Source organism: Erpetoichthys calabaricus, chromosome 7, assembly GCF_900747795.2.
Source record: "Erpetoichthys calabaricus chromosome 7, fErpCal1.3, whole genome shotgun sequence".
NCBI classification, from domain to species: Eukaryota; Metazoa; Chordata; class Cladistia; order Polypteriformes; family Polypteridae; genus Erpetoichthys; species Erpetoichthys calabaricus.
This window is the reverse complement of record NC_041400.2, coordinates 95,925,871-95,942,251: the sequence shown is the minus strand read 5'-3', so window position 1 is coordinate 95,942,251 and position 16,381 is coordinate 95,925,871. Positions and strand designations below refer to the sequence as shown.

Here is a 16,381-nt window from a genome sequence, read left to right as displayed (position 1 = left end):
CACACAGGCACAGTCATCTCAGTAACCCTGGCTGAGCCTGTAAAGTTAACTTACAATACCAAACCAATTTGTGTTCATTTTTAAATCGTGTGAGTCGCTGCTCCCTTAATAGACAGGGTGAGTCAAAATTATGTTTAACATTTGAATGGCAGAAACAATTTATTCACAAAACACACTTCATATGTGCAACATGCTTTACAGGAATGTCTCAAGCTGTTCGCCATCATGTTCAACACATATACCATATGTGGCACATATATGCAATTTTTGTGGACAATTTAAGTATATACATAGCAGAACCATTAGTGTTAACATAAGTTTGTATAATAAGGAGACAAAGAAGTGCAAACAGAATTGAATGAACACATCCCACGGTTACTCAATAATGTTTATTTGCATATGATATATTTACAATTGTAGACATACAGTATACAGTACAAAAAGCAGGTTTTGGAACACAATTCTAGACATGAACACCCATTTTTCAAGTACTCAACAAAATGCATCTCATTCCCTGAATACATGCTGTGCTGTCGGGAGGCTGGGCTTGCACAACGCAGGACTCGTCTCGGTCTTCGTGGACAGTATGGCCGTCCACTTGGCCTGCGTCTTTGGGAATGCGGAGAAGCAGTGTGAGTGCACGGGGAACTCTGTGCTCTTTATGCGCACATACGGAGTTAAAAAGGCAAACTATGAAAAATCGCGGCCTCTCTTTATGCTGCTTAAACTCCTTTGCAAATGAAAAGCAGGATTGGTTTGTTGGAAACAATTCTCGTTTAAAGTTTGGAAAACTGGTACGTGTTTAGTTTTGCCCCAGAACAACTGCATGCAGCGCTCTGGGAAGTTGGTTCTAGTAATGGTGACCAAATATTTTGTGCAGATTTATCATCTTCCAGCATTTACACTAGCAGGGTTTGACATAATACTTTTATTCAATTTTTTAACATAGTCTTCAAATACATACACTTTAATTATGCATAATTTTGTGAAAAATGCCATTCAAGTATCTCCTTTATTGTAACACAGAGGTGTACGCTAGTGACTGCTAGTCTGAAAGTGCGATACCTGTGTTTGTACTCCTCGTGTCCCCGACAGCTCAGACTGCTGCCAACAAACTACTACAGTACTTGTAAAATTGGTTAAAAGTAATTAGACATATGTAAAAGAATGGGGTGGTCAAACTTTCTCAATTTGCCCACTAAGAATTGTCTTTTCGCATGACATTTGGGGGTCAGCCATTGTACAGTGCCCCTGGAACAATTGTTCAGGTTAAGGGGCTTGCTCAAGGGCCCAACAGAGTAGGATCTGTTCTGGCAGTAAGGGGACTTGAGCAGACAGCCTTCCAGCTACCAGTGCAGATCCTTAGCCTCAAAGCCACCTCCACCCTGAGCCGATAAAAGCAAGTAATGTTGAAGAGTAAACAAAATAAACAATTTCTTGGATAGAAGGAAACACAAAGATTTTGTTGCTACCTTGTTGTGGATTCTGAACTGATTTTTCGCAGTTTTAAGAGGACGCTTCATAGCCATGTGACCAGAATTAAACAGGACACTCTGAGGCAACATCAGTGTATTGGAGCAGTAAAAGCTGAAAAGTCTGGAATTTGGGGATCATTACTGGGAATGAAATGGGATTAAAAGCACAAGGTATTTAACATAAATCATCATGAGTATAAATATTGCGGTATAACGTGAAAATAAGTTGGTTCGATCAGCTTATCGATTAAATACATTTTATATTACTAAGTAAGTAACTCTTTTGTAATCTTATCCAAAATAACTACATAGTCAATTATTTCCTATATTTTTATAGCATTTATTTGTTTTGAAATTGTGAAACTAGTTTTGATTAGGCACTTATAGTGAAAATAACCAATGAAATATAACACGTTTTACATTTGCACACCTTAGTCAAGATGATCCCGAACACGAGTCAAATTATTTCTTAACTCATTCGATCCTCTTCAGTCCGTTTAATGGTAGTTAAGATGTATCATATGCTAGCTTACCGATTGACTAAAGTCATTGAAGGGGTAATATATATATATATACCGTAAATATATATATTATATATATATATATATATATAAATGGGAAAACAATACCACCAATAGTGTCTGAAAAGCATTTTGATCTCTCTGAATACGTCAGCATTTCTAGTCTCCTTGATGCAGTTAAATGCACTCCAAGTTTTCACCGTGAAACTCTCTCTGTCAAATGATGCAATCTGGTTGGCCCTTCAAACAAAAGCAATTAATACCTCAATTTGCATGCTAACAAATATAATTAATTAGACCAAATTAAATGGTAAATAATAGATTAGACTATAAAAAAAAATACCAACATGACAAAAACAAATAGCAGCTATTGTCGCTGGTGTCGTTTTTTGAATAGCAGTGTGGTCATAGCCATTCTAGGAGGATGAATAGAACTAGAAATTTCAATAAAAATTATTAAAACATAAAAACTGTTTTAAGTTTAAGAGACTTCCTCCAATTAACACAGACCAAACAAACTGAGAAATGGTGGTAGTGGTACCTTTACGTTTGTGACTCCTGGCGGCCCGGTACATACAGTCCACATTTTAAAACTGGCAGTATTTTTAAAATGAATTTCATTTTATCGTCAACATTTAACATATTAAATTAATGGCAGGACATAAAAATGAAATGTACTGGAGAAGTTTCTACAGAAAACATTTAAATAAATTTGAGCTTTAGACAGGGATATACTGCATTTTAACAACAAAGTAAATAAGAGAATCAGATATGAAAAGCATACAATGCGATTTGTCTGACACGGATACATCACACACGTGTACACGGCTTCATTATGAAGGGATCTCTCAGGTTCACCTGGAAAACTGAAGGCAAAGGAAGATCCAAAAACGACTCCAAAGCCTTGTGGGTCTGTCTTTGCTGTTAGAGAATTTCCCAGTTACTGGAACTGCTCTGGTAAGGGCCAATGTTCTCAGGTAGACATCCCCGTAAAGAAGGAAAGTGGGGATGGTTTCCTCCTAAATAGAGTCCTTTCCAGTTTTCTCGGACTTTGTTAATGCCTTCGCAGATGTTTATCAGAGCAAGTGCCTTTCCTCAAGTTAATGTCATCAAGGCCAACTTCACCCATCCTCTCCTTGCCTCTTTCACCTTTAAATATGACCTGCAATATTAATTGAGACTATCAAACACAGGATTTTGTTATGGTTTAAATTTAACTCGATAAGAACTGAATTGGTGATACCCAAACGTTTATTTTTATGATTTGCCAAAAGGATTATATGGCACCAGGGCCCAGACAGCAACAGAAGATATAAGAGTTGACACTCTGAACTAAATGACTACAATAAATTCAAACCTGAGAAGACTGAACACCGCCACACAATCCAGCGCAAGTGAAGGAAGGCCAAGCAGACATGGAGTAGACATACAGATGACAGCTAGAGGCCGGTGTCTAATCTGCGTGGTGACTGGCATTGGAGGTTACCCCATCAAGGGAACAAAGGATGAAGATTTCATGCCTGTTTAAACTCATATCTGCCTCTAGACAGCAGAATATCTGACCTGCTATCATAAGATGACAAGCAGGTGGAACCACACTGGCCATAGGCTTTACGGTTCCCAATGGCCAGCACTAATATATCTCCCCTGTAGTCCTGTTTACTTATTTCTGCATTGAGTTTATGTTATATTATACATACACAGACTGGCAGAGTGCCTTCTGTTTGGCTCTACAACACAAACACCACAATGGTGACAAACAATGCAATTTATTAACCAAATAAACAGGCTAGGGATGAACACAAGAAGTATCACATGTTCTAAAATAATAAATACAATGCAGACTTTCCTGCACCACAGGATTTGGCCAAATACATGACAGGCCCTGACTGACCTACTCAAACAAGATGACCCGTTTGCTTCCAGTTTTGTGTTCCTGACTGCCTGATGAGCCTTTGCTCCAACCCAGCGTCCATCTCTGGACTAAGAGGTGGCCTTTAAACCTTACTGATGATTGACTTCTCCTAGAGCAGTGCTTCTCAAACTCGGTCCTGGGGACTCACTGTGGCTGCAGGTTTTTGTTCCAACCAGCTAATGTAAATAATGTATTTTATTTTTTTTACTTTTTAACAATATTTTTACTCTACTTCTCCAGGTGTTCTAATTGTTTAATTAATCCATTATTTCCTAATTAGTGGGTCTGACGCTAAAGTAGTTGCTGCCTTTCATGATTCAGTGTTGTTTGCCTGGGTGTCTGATCTGCTCGTTTTTAATTGTCATTAAGATACAATGAAGGGGCAAAACGGCACAGAGAAAGGGCAAAATAGAATGAAATCAACAAAAGAGAGTTAAACATTTAAATCTACAGCAAAAGCAGAAACATCTGTATTTCTAAATGTCTTATAAATGTAAAAATTATGCTGCAGTGCTTTTCTGAATGTAGAATAACAGAAAAAAATACCAGCTAATTAAATGAGATCAGTGCTATCAGGTGTTGTCACGGATTATGAATTTGGTTGGAACAAAATCCTGCAGTCACAGGGGGGCCACAGGACCGAGTTTGAGAAGCACTGCTCTAGAATGATCTCACACTGCAGCGTGCTCTGATTCTTGAAGACTCCGTGACAACGTGCTAAGTTTTTGGGTGACCTGGTAACAGAAACCCACCTGTATCTCCAGTGCTCTCTGCTGGTGAGGAGGAATTCAACTGGTGCCCCTCTATCCCCAACCCTGCCACTGATTAGCTCATTCATGTCTTACTGTCTGTTTACACCAGGGTTCTAACACTCCAGTCCTGGAGGGCCGCAGTGGCTGCAGGTTTTCATTCTAACCCTTTTCTTAATTAGTGACCTGTTTTTGCTACAAATTAACTTATTTTGAATTAATTGTAATTGACATCTTTTTTAACATTTATTTCCCTGTATTTCTTCATCGTTCCTCTGAATTGCTTCATTTCTTTCCTTAAACAGCATCCGAACAGAAAAGAAATGTGAAGTCAGGGCCTTAAACTCCCAACTAATTTCACTCCAAGCAGTTGCTTAATTAGGCTCTGATTCTTGTTGTTAATTAAACCCATTCTTTAATTCCAAGGCTTTTTGCTGCTCTCATTGTGCATAAATAGCATACATTTCTGAAATCGATTTTTCTCTTTTCTAAGAATTCTGTTAAAATGTTTTGTGGACCTGAGCAGATCAGCATTCCCAAGAGCTTCATCTGTCTTTATTTTAAGATATTGTACAATGGACAGAGTTTTCTGCTCATGTGTCGGCTCATTTCCTATCTCATTATTGTTTGGCAGCTAATTATGGAAAAAAACAATTAAGGGGTCTGCATCTTCAAGAGCAAGTCTATTAAAATGAATTCAAAAAACATTAATTAGCAGCAAAAACAGGTCACTAATTAGGGAAAGGGTTAGAATGAAAACCTGCAGCCACTGTGGCCCTCCAGGATCGGAGTTTGAGAACCCTGGCTTACACCAATACTTTGAGGAGTTCTTCAGCTGGATTGCCTGCCCTGTGACTCTTTAGTGCCTCTTCTGCCCTTCTAACTTGTCAATACCTTGTAAAATGACCGCCTCAGTGCAAGACAAGAAACCATGACAAGTATTTTCATGCCTACTTTACTTACACTCTGAAGGCTAGTCCCCGACAGTGTGATCTGTGTTTGCCTCCAGCCATTCCCACTCGTTCGTCCCCACACTGCTGGACCAAGTGCTCCATTCCTCTTCACGTACACCTGCAGGGTGCCAGCGTTGTGGCCCAAGAGTTTGTGGCTGAATGAGAGGCACAGGTCACTTTCATATTCCAGCTCTGTTAAAGGCAGGACCAGCAGTGCCACTCTGCCACCTCGTTTACCCCTAATGTCCGGAATGGTTAAGTACTTGCCGCCTGAAGAAAGCAAAAAGAAAATAGTGTTGGCAACTGAGGGGAGTCAATATGAACCATTTGCCTTGCCTAGTTACCTAAAATGGATGGACAAAGAACTGTTTCACACCTCCTAGGTACTGATCGGAGTGATGTGAAATATGAATATTTGCATACATAAATGAAGAGGGAAAAAAGGATTTCAGAAAGTGAATAAATGAAATTAATTCAAAACGGACAAAAACAAATACACCCTTTATCTCTCTTACACTGGCCTTCAAACTCTCCTCAGTCAAAACAATGTTTCATTTTCTCCATGTTATTTTTGTGAGAAATGACCAATTTATACTAAGAGAAATGTAACCCCCCTCTAGTTCTCAAATACCTCTCATCTTTCTGCAGTTTGTCCCTATCTTGTCTGTGAGTTGCTACTCCACTGGCCGGGGTGCCCCTATAGCCCTAGTCTGGGGTCACATTTGTGGTCAGTGATCTCCCAGTGTTGTGTGTGCACACCACACTTTAAAGCAATCTGCCAGGTCTTCTCTGTGTTGTGCTTCAGTCCATCCCATCCCATTCTTAAGCCAGATGGACGGAGGCCCCGTGCAATGGGCAACACCACAGCACCACCAGATTGTAGAGTTTTGGGTCTGAGCTTTCATCTATCTACTTGTGAAAATTATTCTAGTAGGGTTTTTATATCTATGCCTACACATTTGAGAAATCACAACAAAAGGAATCCTTAGAACTACAAGCTGTACAAATCCACAGTTGACAAATGCACTCAAAATTTCTGAACATATAACAAAAATTGAAAATAAAGTGAAGAACTTAGAATTAACTTGGCAGGCCTGCAATTTCTTCAAGTGTTTAGGTAATAGAGTAGAGCAAATAAGATCTCCATCAGATGTGTATTAACAAGCATACAGCAGCAAAAAGCTCACAGCAAGAAAGAGACAAACTGTATGGAATGGCTTGAGTAGAATAACAAAGGGTAAAATTATTTAAACGAATATAATTAATCAGACACAGGATGACTAGTAGAAAACATACTAACTGGAAGGAAAGCAAATGGTTATCAAGAATATCATTTATAACCAGTTTAGTGCTAGTTTAGTAATAAAGAAATACGTTTATAGAAAACTATATAAAGGCCCCAATAACATGTCAGTGTTATTATCCATCTAAAACAAAAGATAGTGAAACTGAAGCAAGATGCACCACATGGTGGGGATGGTCTTGACTTTCCCTAAACCAAAATACATGTTAACAGCAAAGGATGTCTAAAGGCCAAAGCTGCAGAACATCGGGTGACCTCCTTTCACTTGTAGATTACAACTCCGCGACCTTCCACAAGTTTGTTTGTGTGCTGAAGCCTGAAAGTCCTGACACAGAGTCAACATGAGCAGGCCTCTGCCATGCCAGCAGCTTACTCACAACAGGTAGTTGTTGGATTCTGGGTGAGAGAGACATGAGTCTTGGGGTGGGGTGGGGACACTCTTTTAATATTACGTTTTACATTGACATTGTCAAAGATGGGAATCATGTAAGCATGATGTACAGTTTAAATTTGGGGCAGGAATGAAGGACTGTATTGCTGTACAGCTTTATAACAGGGTTGGTCAAAGGGGGGATGGGGGGCCACAAAGGGTTCATGTGCGAAATACTACCATAGAGGCGGTTAAATGATTAAAAAACAAACAACTCAAAGGATAAATGGCCTAATTTTACTGATATTTAATATGTCAGCAATAAAGTGAAAGATTAATAACTGCAACGCTGAAATAAACTGTGCATTATAAAAATAAAAAAGAATAATTAATGAGTAGACAGACATTTTAACATTTGAATGATCAAAATTCAGCTTTCTGACTTCTCCTCTAAAGGATATGCATGGAGGGTCTGGCCTACAACTATGGCTTTGGTTCAAGTCTTTACAGTAAAACTGTTGTTGAAAGGTAAGATAGTTTGAGGTTGTGATGCAAATCTCAGTTCTTAATGAAGCCCTTGACTTTCTAAAACAAAATGCTCACTTGGGCTGGGGATCTTGAAAACCCACCTGGGCTCCTACCTGAGGAACTTGTGATGGTCTCCCAGTCCAAATCCCCTTCAGTGTTTCTCATCCATCCACACAGACCATGGTCAAAATTACAGCTGTGAATAAGAACATCTGGAAATAGAAACACAATCATGTGTAAGTAACGCAGTTCCCACTACAGCATGAGCCCAATTCATCTTTATTTAGGAATGCTCAGCTACGCATATTGGACAAGCAGTGCAAACTCACATTAAACTGCTATATTTGATTAGCTAATGGCTGCCTTTTATGGAGTTCACTGTCTTAATGTTACTGATGATGATTGGTAGCTTTTACTCTTGAGCTCTGCATTTCCAAACACAATTTACCCAGTTGTGGCATATGTGATGAAACAGAAAACACAGAAGGAATAGCCAGCCAGTCTAACGGTTAATTTCTAAAACGGGTGTTTTTAGAGTAAACATGCACTAGACATACACATGTAAACTTCTCTTTAGAATAGTAAAAAAAAAAAAAAAAAAAAAAAAAACACAAACTAATCAGTAAGCTCAGGTCTGACAACAAATAGCTCAGGTGTGCTGATGCCTTAAATTCACCTTATGGGGCTTCTTTTCTGCAGTTTCAGTTGTTATAAAGAAGCAATTCCAGAAATATAAGACAAGACTGACAAGAGCTTTCAGTTGCTGCCTCTTTGGCCACCTGCTGTCGGTTAAGTGTGGAGATGAAAGCAGTTCGCTCCAGCCATTCTCCGAGGTTCAGTGGTCGACCCACCATTGACATGTTCCCCGAGGGTATGATCATGGCGATGATAATCAGCTGTACCAGAAGTACACTGACAGGCGAGCTGTCAGGGCTGATTTGTTCGCTGCAGCTGGTACAGAAGCTTTCTCAGACATGTTTTACACTTTGACCTAATATTCCCAAGGTGCCAACAGGACTGTGACGTAGTGACAGTTTTAGGGTAATCTTCTAGACCCTGCTGCTTACCAAAACTGTAAATGTGAACGGCTCAGCATGTCCATCAGAATTTGCGGATCTCAAACTCCAAATCATTACACAGTCACTCCTTTGCAATTCATAGCTTTTGTGGTCTCGGCTTTCAAATCCAAGCTTAGGTTTTTAAATGTGAAATCTGACATTTTAGCTGTGACACTTCAGACCGTGTATTTCTGCACTCAGTCTCTTTATGTGTAGAGATCAAGGTTTTTTTTTTTTAGTGTAAATAAATAGTTCAAATGATTTCTTAAATCACTTGAGGAACGCCACCAAACAGTACAAACCATCTTTAATTAAAGTGGTTACTTTAACATGAGCCAATCAGAGAGAGCAAGTCTATTCTGGTAGCATCAGGGCAGGCTTTGACAAGCCTAGGCCATTGCAGGGCAGCCCGCTCAATATGTGTGGCCACCGTCACTCTCATTAGTCCACTTGTGATCTAATCGAGCAGGCAACAGGAATCTCTGGAGAAAACCTACAAGGACATAGCAAGAAAGTGCAGACTGCCTAGGAACTGAACCTGCGTAGCTGTGCCGAGCTGTCAAGCCCAGTAAGGACTAATCATTTGCATTGTCTCTCTGAAAGTCATTATCCTTTTTTGACATCTTTTTTGCTAAGTAACCAGTTTTGTTTGGGAAATCTTGTTTTTTTTTCCATGTTACTTTCATGTTAATGCAAAACCCTTGGAAAACTGAGTGTATGCCAGAATAAACACTGAAAAATCCATCTGTAATAACCACACTCTACTATTATATGTTTCTTGCGGAAACCTAACAACATTATTGGATGTACTTCAAGACAAAAACGTCCCTTTACTTAATTAAAAAATGGCTTGATCTTGTTTAATTTCATGCCAAGCAATCAAGCTGCTTGTAAAATGTCTGGTAGTTTCTCAGCTTAATGAAATGAGTTCTTAGCAACAATACCTTGATGTAATAATGACATTCTGGAATTCCTTCAGGTTAGTCAGCGGTTAAACAGTATAGGACTGACTCAGAGGGTGTTGAATTGATCACTTTGTCATTCTGAAAGTGAATTTCTGCAAAAATAAATACATTTCATTCATCTGGCCACTTTCTGAACCCGCTTGTTTGTGGTCTGGGATGCTGGGAAACACTGTTCATCTTGGCAACAATAAGTACCCTTCTTGGACAGGATGCACACTCACACTCATTCACTGAGGGCCGTTTATATAACGCTTCAGGCTTTATGGTCCTGACTGCTTCACCTTTACCATGGCCATCAGCACTCTGTACATAGTCATTCCTCATGATGAAGGTCTCATTGGCCTCAGACAGATTTTCTAGTAAATTCAATATTAGACAGCGGGCCTCTTGCCAACCTAAAAATCTTATTTACTGCATTTCTTTTAGGATGTGTCCAGCCATCTACATAGGTGTAACATGGGAGACGGCAGGCAGACTGATTCATGAAGCACATTCAAGTTGTTAAAATCAAAGGCCTCGCAAAGCCTATTGCAGAATACTTCACATTCCCTTAGGCACACTAATTGCTCTGTTTGTGTTATTCTACAGGGCAGCAAAGACACTTAAAAACAAAAAAAAAAAAATCAGAACAGGCTAATCTCATTCTCAACCTGGGATTACAGATTTTTCCAGGTATTAATGACGACTAACTTTTTAATCTCTCCCTTTATTTCCTCTAACGGCAGCTTCTTCTCACCTACTCTGACCTTTTCTCTGTTCATCTGCCCTGGCTTTATTCCCTGCTTTTCCTTCTATATATTTTACCTGCTGTTTCATTTTTAGTTGCACACCTGATGAAGGCTACACAGCTGCAAATTCGTGTCTTTAACCTTCTTTCCTTTACTGTGTGGAAATAGTTATTTATGTATAAAATATGGTTAAAGGCTAAGTAGATAAATATAATAAAGCAAACACTTAATGGAACAATCACAGAAACCAGTCAAGAACAGAGACATTTCAAACTAAGATTCAAAGCCCAGTGAGAAGCAGAGTAAGATGTGTGCAGCTCATGAAGGGGCTGCAGTTTTCTTTTGTCTGTTTGCCGCATGCCTTGCTGTCCCCTCATGCTGACTAGGAATGTGCCATTTCACATTGCTGTTTCAGAATGTTTATGCAGAAGGCCATTTTGACTTTGCTTACAAGAAACAGGAAAACTAACTGATATTCCTAGAGTCAATTACATCCAAATCATTAAAATGTTATTTAAATTGTAAATCTTCTTAGATGACTGCCATCAAGAATTAATACAGTGTATTGTATGAATGTACAGTCTGTATTTCATTGTGGATTTTTTTTTCCAACCTCAAAATCTTTCCATCTTCCAAAAAAAAAAAAAAAAGGGGTGTATCTACATAAATGCAGTTTACCTACAAAGGTCCTCCGTACATTTCACAGCTACTTAGCTTTAAATGAAATTACAAATTTCAAACAGAAGCAGCTAAAACCAATTCTCCTCATTGAGGGAGGTCGGTTTTTCTTTGTTTCTGTTCTTTTCAGGTTTGTATCTTTCAATTATCCCCATTTTACTTAAGTGCTATTTACACAATACTAGGCGTTCACACCTGGCGATTTGCTGCCTTAGATCCCCTTTGCCGAGTTTCACCAATTTAGAAAAATCAAACTGGATTGTCTGGCTGCGGGTCGCCAGGGCTGGGCTGCCAAAGCAGTTCTAATTTCTGAAGAGGCACCATTCTTCTACGATTTTGTTTTCAGTAAGAACAAAATATTAAAGTAGTGACTTCAAGTGACACTCTGTACATTACATTTTAGGTGTTATTTGAATTAGAAATATTTGAAAAAAGAAATCTCAGAATCTTTAAGATGACTGATTATGGTGCGTATACTTTGCTTTACCTTCTTGTATTTTTGAGCACTTGAGTTCAATATTTAACTTATTAACTTTGTTAATGTTTATACAGATGAAATTTAAAGTGCTACTGTGTACTGTACTGTACTGTACTCAACAACTGAGCCAGCTGCATTTTAAGCAAACAAAACTCAATTTGCCATTTTAAACATATTTTGTAAAAACAAATGAAGTTACGTTTTGTAAATGTAACAGCATCATCCATACATACATATTATATGGTTACTTTTGACATCACACTTGACTGTTACCAGCCAGCAACAATATTTTTCAAGAATACTCCCAAATTAATATTTTCCAGTATTGGCAAAATGAAAGCACAGTGCAATATGTTTATCATGGAAGTCTGAAGATCTTGGCTGGTTTACACAACAAATTTTCTCAGATGTCAGGGAATAAGGAAATGTCTGTGCAGAAGTGTACTAACATTTAGCCATGTTGTCAAGTTCATTGGGTAAGATGTGACTGCTGAATTTTCTTAATATACAATATCTGTTAATATACCTGCTTTATAATGAACTCAGTTTCTCATAAAATTAGTAGAGTCCTTTATGGTCGATTTAGAGACATCAGGGCATCAATTAACCATAAATGCACACCCTTGGGATGGAAAACCTGGGAAGATCCAATACAGACAAAGAGAGAATGTGCCAACACTACACAGACAGTGGCCAGGCTGGTGGTGAAACCTCCGCATTCAAGATCTGACATAGAAATGTGAACGACTGCGCCACCACGGTTAATTTTGACAAGAAAATGTATAGCAGTGTTTCCCAAACTACTTCATGGAGTACTGGAGTCCATTCCAACCAATGTAATAATCAGGAGCCAATTCTTACCCTTTATAGATCATGGTGCCAGAGAGTGGTTGGTCAGACATGTAAGAGTTTCACTGTACTCTATCTACAGTGCATCCAGAAAGTATTCACAGCACATCACTTTTTCCACCTTTTGTTATGTTACAGCCTTATTCCAAAATGGATTAAATTCATTTTTTTCCTCAGAATTCTGCACACAACACCCCATAATGACAACGTGAAAAAAGTTTACTTGAGGTTTTTGCAAATTTATTAAAAATAAAAAAAACTGAGAAATCACAAGTACATAAGTATTCACAGCCTTTGCTCAATACTTTGTCGATGCACCTTTGGCAGCAATTACAGCCTCAAGTCTTTTTGAATATGATGCCACAAGCTTGGCAACACCTATCCTTGGCCAATTTCGCCCATTCCTCTTTGCAGCACCTCTCAAGCTCCATCAGGTTGGATGGGAAGCGTCGGTGCACAGCCATTTTAAGATCTCTCCAGAGATGTTCAATCGGATTCAAGTCTGGGCTCTGGCTGGGCCACTCAAGGAAATTCAGAGTTGTCCTGAAGCCACTCCTTTGATATCTTGACTGTGTGCTTAGGGTCGTTGTCCTGCTGAAAGATGAACCGTCGCCCCAGTCTGAGGTCAAGAGCACTCTGGAGCAGGTTTTCATCCAGGATGTCTCTGTACATTGCTGCAGTCATCTTTCCCTTTATCCTGACTAGTCTCCCAGTCCCTGCCGCTGAAAAACATCCCCACAGCATGATGCTGCCACCACCATGCTTCACTGTAGGGATGGTGCCAGGTTTCCTCCAAACGTGACGCCTGGCATTCACACCAAAGAGTTCAATCTTTGTCTCATCAGACCAAAGAATTTTCTTTCTCATGGTCTGAGAGTCCTTCAGGTGCCTTTTGGCAAACTCCAGGTGGGCTGCCATGTGCCTTTTACTAAGGAGTGGCTTCCGTCTGGCCACTCTACCATACAGGCCTGATTGGTGGATTGCTGCAGAGATGGTTGTCCTTCTGGAAGGTTCTCCTCTCTCCACAGAGGACCTCTGGAGCTCTGACAGAGTGACCATCGGGTTCTTGGTCACCTCCCTGACTAAGGCCCTTCTCCCCCGATCGCTCAATTTAGATGGCCGGCCAGCTCTAGGAAGAGTCCTGGTGGTTTCGAACTTCTTCCACTTACGGATGATGGAGGCCACTGTGCTCATTGGGACCTTCAAAGCAGCAGAAATTTTTCTGTAACCTTCCCCAGATATGTGCCTCAAGACAATTCTGTCTCGGAGGTCTACAGACAATTCCTTTGACTTCAAGCTTGGTTTGTGCTCCGACAATGACTGTCAACTGTGGGACCTTATACAGACAAGTGTGTGCCTTTCTAAATCATGTCCAGTCAACTGAATTTATCACAGGTGGACTCCAATTAAGCTGCAGAAACATCTCAAGGATGATCAGGGGAAACAGGATGCACCTGAGCTCAATTTCAAGCTTCACGGCAAAGGCTGTGAATACTTATGTACATGTGCTTTCTCAATTTTTTTTTATTTTTAATAAATTTGCAAAAACCTCAAGTAAACTTTTTTCACGTTGTCATTATGGGGTGTTGTGTGTAGAATTCTGAGGAAAAAAATTAAATTAATCCATTTTGGAATAAGGCTGTAACATAACAAAATGTGGAAAAAGTGATGTGCTGTGAATACTTTCCGGATGCACTGTATGTGACAATACTACTACAGCAACAGCATTTCTTAGACATTCACCTGCAATACATATGGCCTTACAAAAGTATCTGCTATGTCTAAGTGGAAGGGCATTGTTGTTAAATACAAGTAGAATTAAAACTGAAATAGGAATCTCACAGGCTATGTGGAGTTCACAGATTCTTCTAGTGTGTCTGCAGGACTTTTTCACCTAGAGATCCTGTTCTTATCCTATCTTATACAGATGTACATTTAAGTGAAGATCCAGTTAGGCCCTCTGTGAGGTTGCCCTGCAAGGAACTTATGCCTTGTCTAGTTTTGGATTGGAGAAGACTTCAGCTATCTGTGACCCTCAAGTTGGACTAAGCAGGTTCTAAAATGGATGTATCAATTAATGGGCCAGCTCCTGATTAAAGACGTTTACCATATAAATTCTAATGAACATGTAAACACTTTCATAATCTATGCAATCAATAGGGTGATCAGCCCATGATGGTAAACAAGGTGGGTTTCCAAACTAATCAAGCAGTTTCCTGCTACTTGGATGCATGCTAAGTCAGAGTACATTATGTGTGGTTGAATATGGTTGAGAGGAGGGCATGACTTGAAAAAAATCTCATGGCCAAAGTCTCGCGGGACTTGAAAAAATCTCTTCATAAAAGTCTTGTCTCATCGCAGGATTTTTTAATATAATAGAGAGGTATTTCTCTGGAAATACTGCACAAAAGAGGTGGTGACACCCTGTCCAGACTGACGTGTAATGCTGTGTTTTGTGTTTTGTCAGAAGCACACAAACCACCTTCTTTCATGAACCAGAGGTCCAGCTATTTCCTTGTCTGTAAAAATTCCTCTGCATGAAGACAGCATATTAGACAGCCTGTCAGAAATTATGAAGTACTTGTTGTGTGGATTAAAGTGGTTGTGAAGTGAATTTAATCAGTCCCACCCACTGCCAGAGATTAGCTGGATAGGGGAGAGAGACAGGGAGATTGCCAGTTTGAAGAAGTGCCAAGAGATGTCACAATTTCTCCAAGTGGCCAGGAATGTTAGTTTTAGAGCCCTAACAAGAAGGAATTTCTCTTAGGAGCATAGAGATCAAGTGCCAGCACAATCTTTATAAATAATTACAGTAAATAGGTACATGAGTACCTATAATTACCATCTTCTTGTGAAACAGGGAGGTCTGTCAACAACCAATTTGGGAACAATTATTCTATAGGACATTCTTTTAAGAAATAAAATGCACAGTTTAGTTAATCAAGGCAGCTACTTGATTTCTTGAATATTACTGAATTGTGAATATTGGATGGCAGAATTTCTATTTTTTAGAATAGTTTTGGATTTGGCAGCTTTTGACACAAGGAACAGGAACCAATCCTGGACAGCTACAAGTCTATCATGGGCACACTTGGTCCCTACAATCGTCCTCAGCATGCTGTGCTACTCATAGAATACTAACATGATAGGCAGAAAACGCCAAACAGCACAGAGAAACTGTCCAGGATGGGATCTGCATCCAGGCCACTGAAAGAGTGAGGTCCCTGCACTATTTATTGTGCCACTCTATTTCTGAGCATTAACCGCTACTTATCGTAATGTGTTTATTTGACAAAAGTGTAGAAGCAGCACTTCAGTGTCAATGTCAGCGCCGTTGTTTCATAAAACTTTCGTGTTGGTTTACTTCTCAGCTGTAGTTCTGTACTTTAAGGTTGTTCGCTCCAAATGGGATTAGTATGTGGTGTGTATGTGGAGATCAACTAACATGAGGTAGGATGAATATCCTGGGAAAATCCTGTGCCTGTTATTTTTGGCATTGACTCAGAAGCCCATGACAAATTGGTTGTTTTCCTTTCTTGTTGTTAATGTCACCTTGTCCACGAAAAAGAGAATATCATTTAGCATTTGAGTTTTGCAGGTATACAAATGGTTAATTTTCATTCTAAGTCTTTTTTTCTTCTTTTTTACCGAGTAAATTCTGGGTTCACATTTGCTCCTGAGAGGTAGGCTAATAAGTTTATTTATAAAGTGAAGAAGTACTGCCGGCCTTCACATTCCAGGCCATTTACAGAATTGTTGACTTCTTCTTTCATTTTAGATGTACACTCCTTATAAACAGAACATTGAAAAA

The 16,381-nt window shown here is 39.4% G+C and overlaps 1 protein-coding gene across 4 annotated transcripts in view; it reads right to left on the bottom strand.

Moving 5' to 3' along the window:
* Positions 1 to 375: 375 nt before the first annotated feature.
* The window catches only part of npnta (nephronectin a), a 160,330-nt gene continuing 144,324 nt past the window's right edge, over positions 376 to 16,381 (bottom strand). For all 4 annotated transcript variants that reach the window (XM_028805193.2, XM_028805194.2, XM_028805195.2 and 1 more), the window contains 3 exons: positions 7,928 to 8,026; positions 5,624 to 5,883; positions 376 to 3,158 (listed from right to left, as the gene is read on the bottom strand). In XM_028805193.2, coding sequence (XP_028661026.1) covers positions 3,051 to 3,158; positions 5,624 to 5,883; positions 7,928 to 8,026 — 467 coding nt within the window. In that variant the 3' untranslated portion in view covers positions 376 to 3,050. The remainder of the gene's footprint in view (positions 3,159 to 5,623; positions 5,884 to 7,927; positions 8,027 to 16,381) is intronic.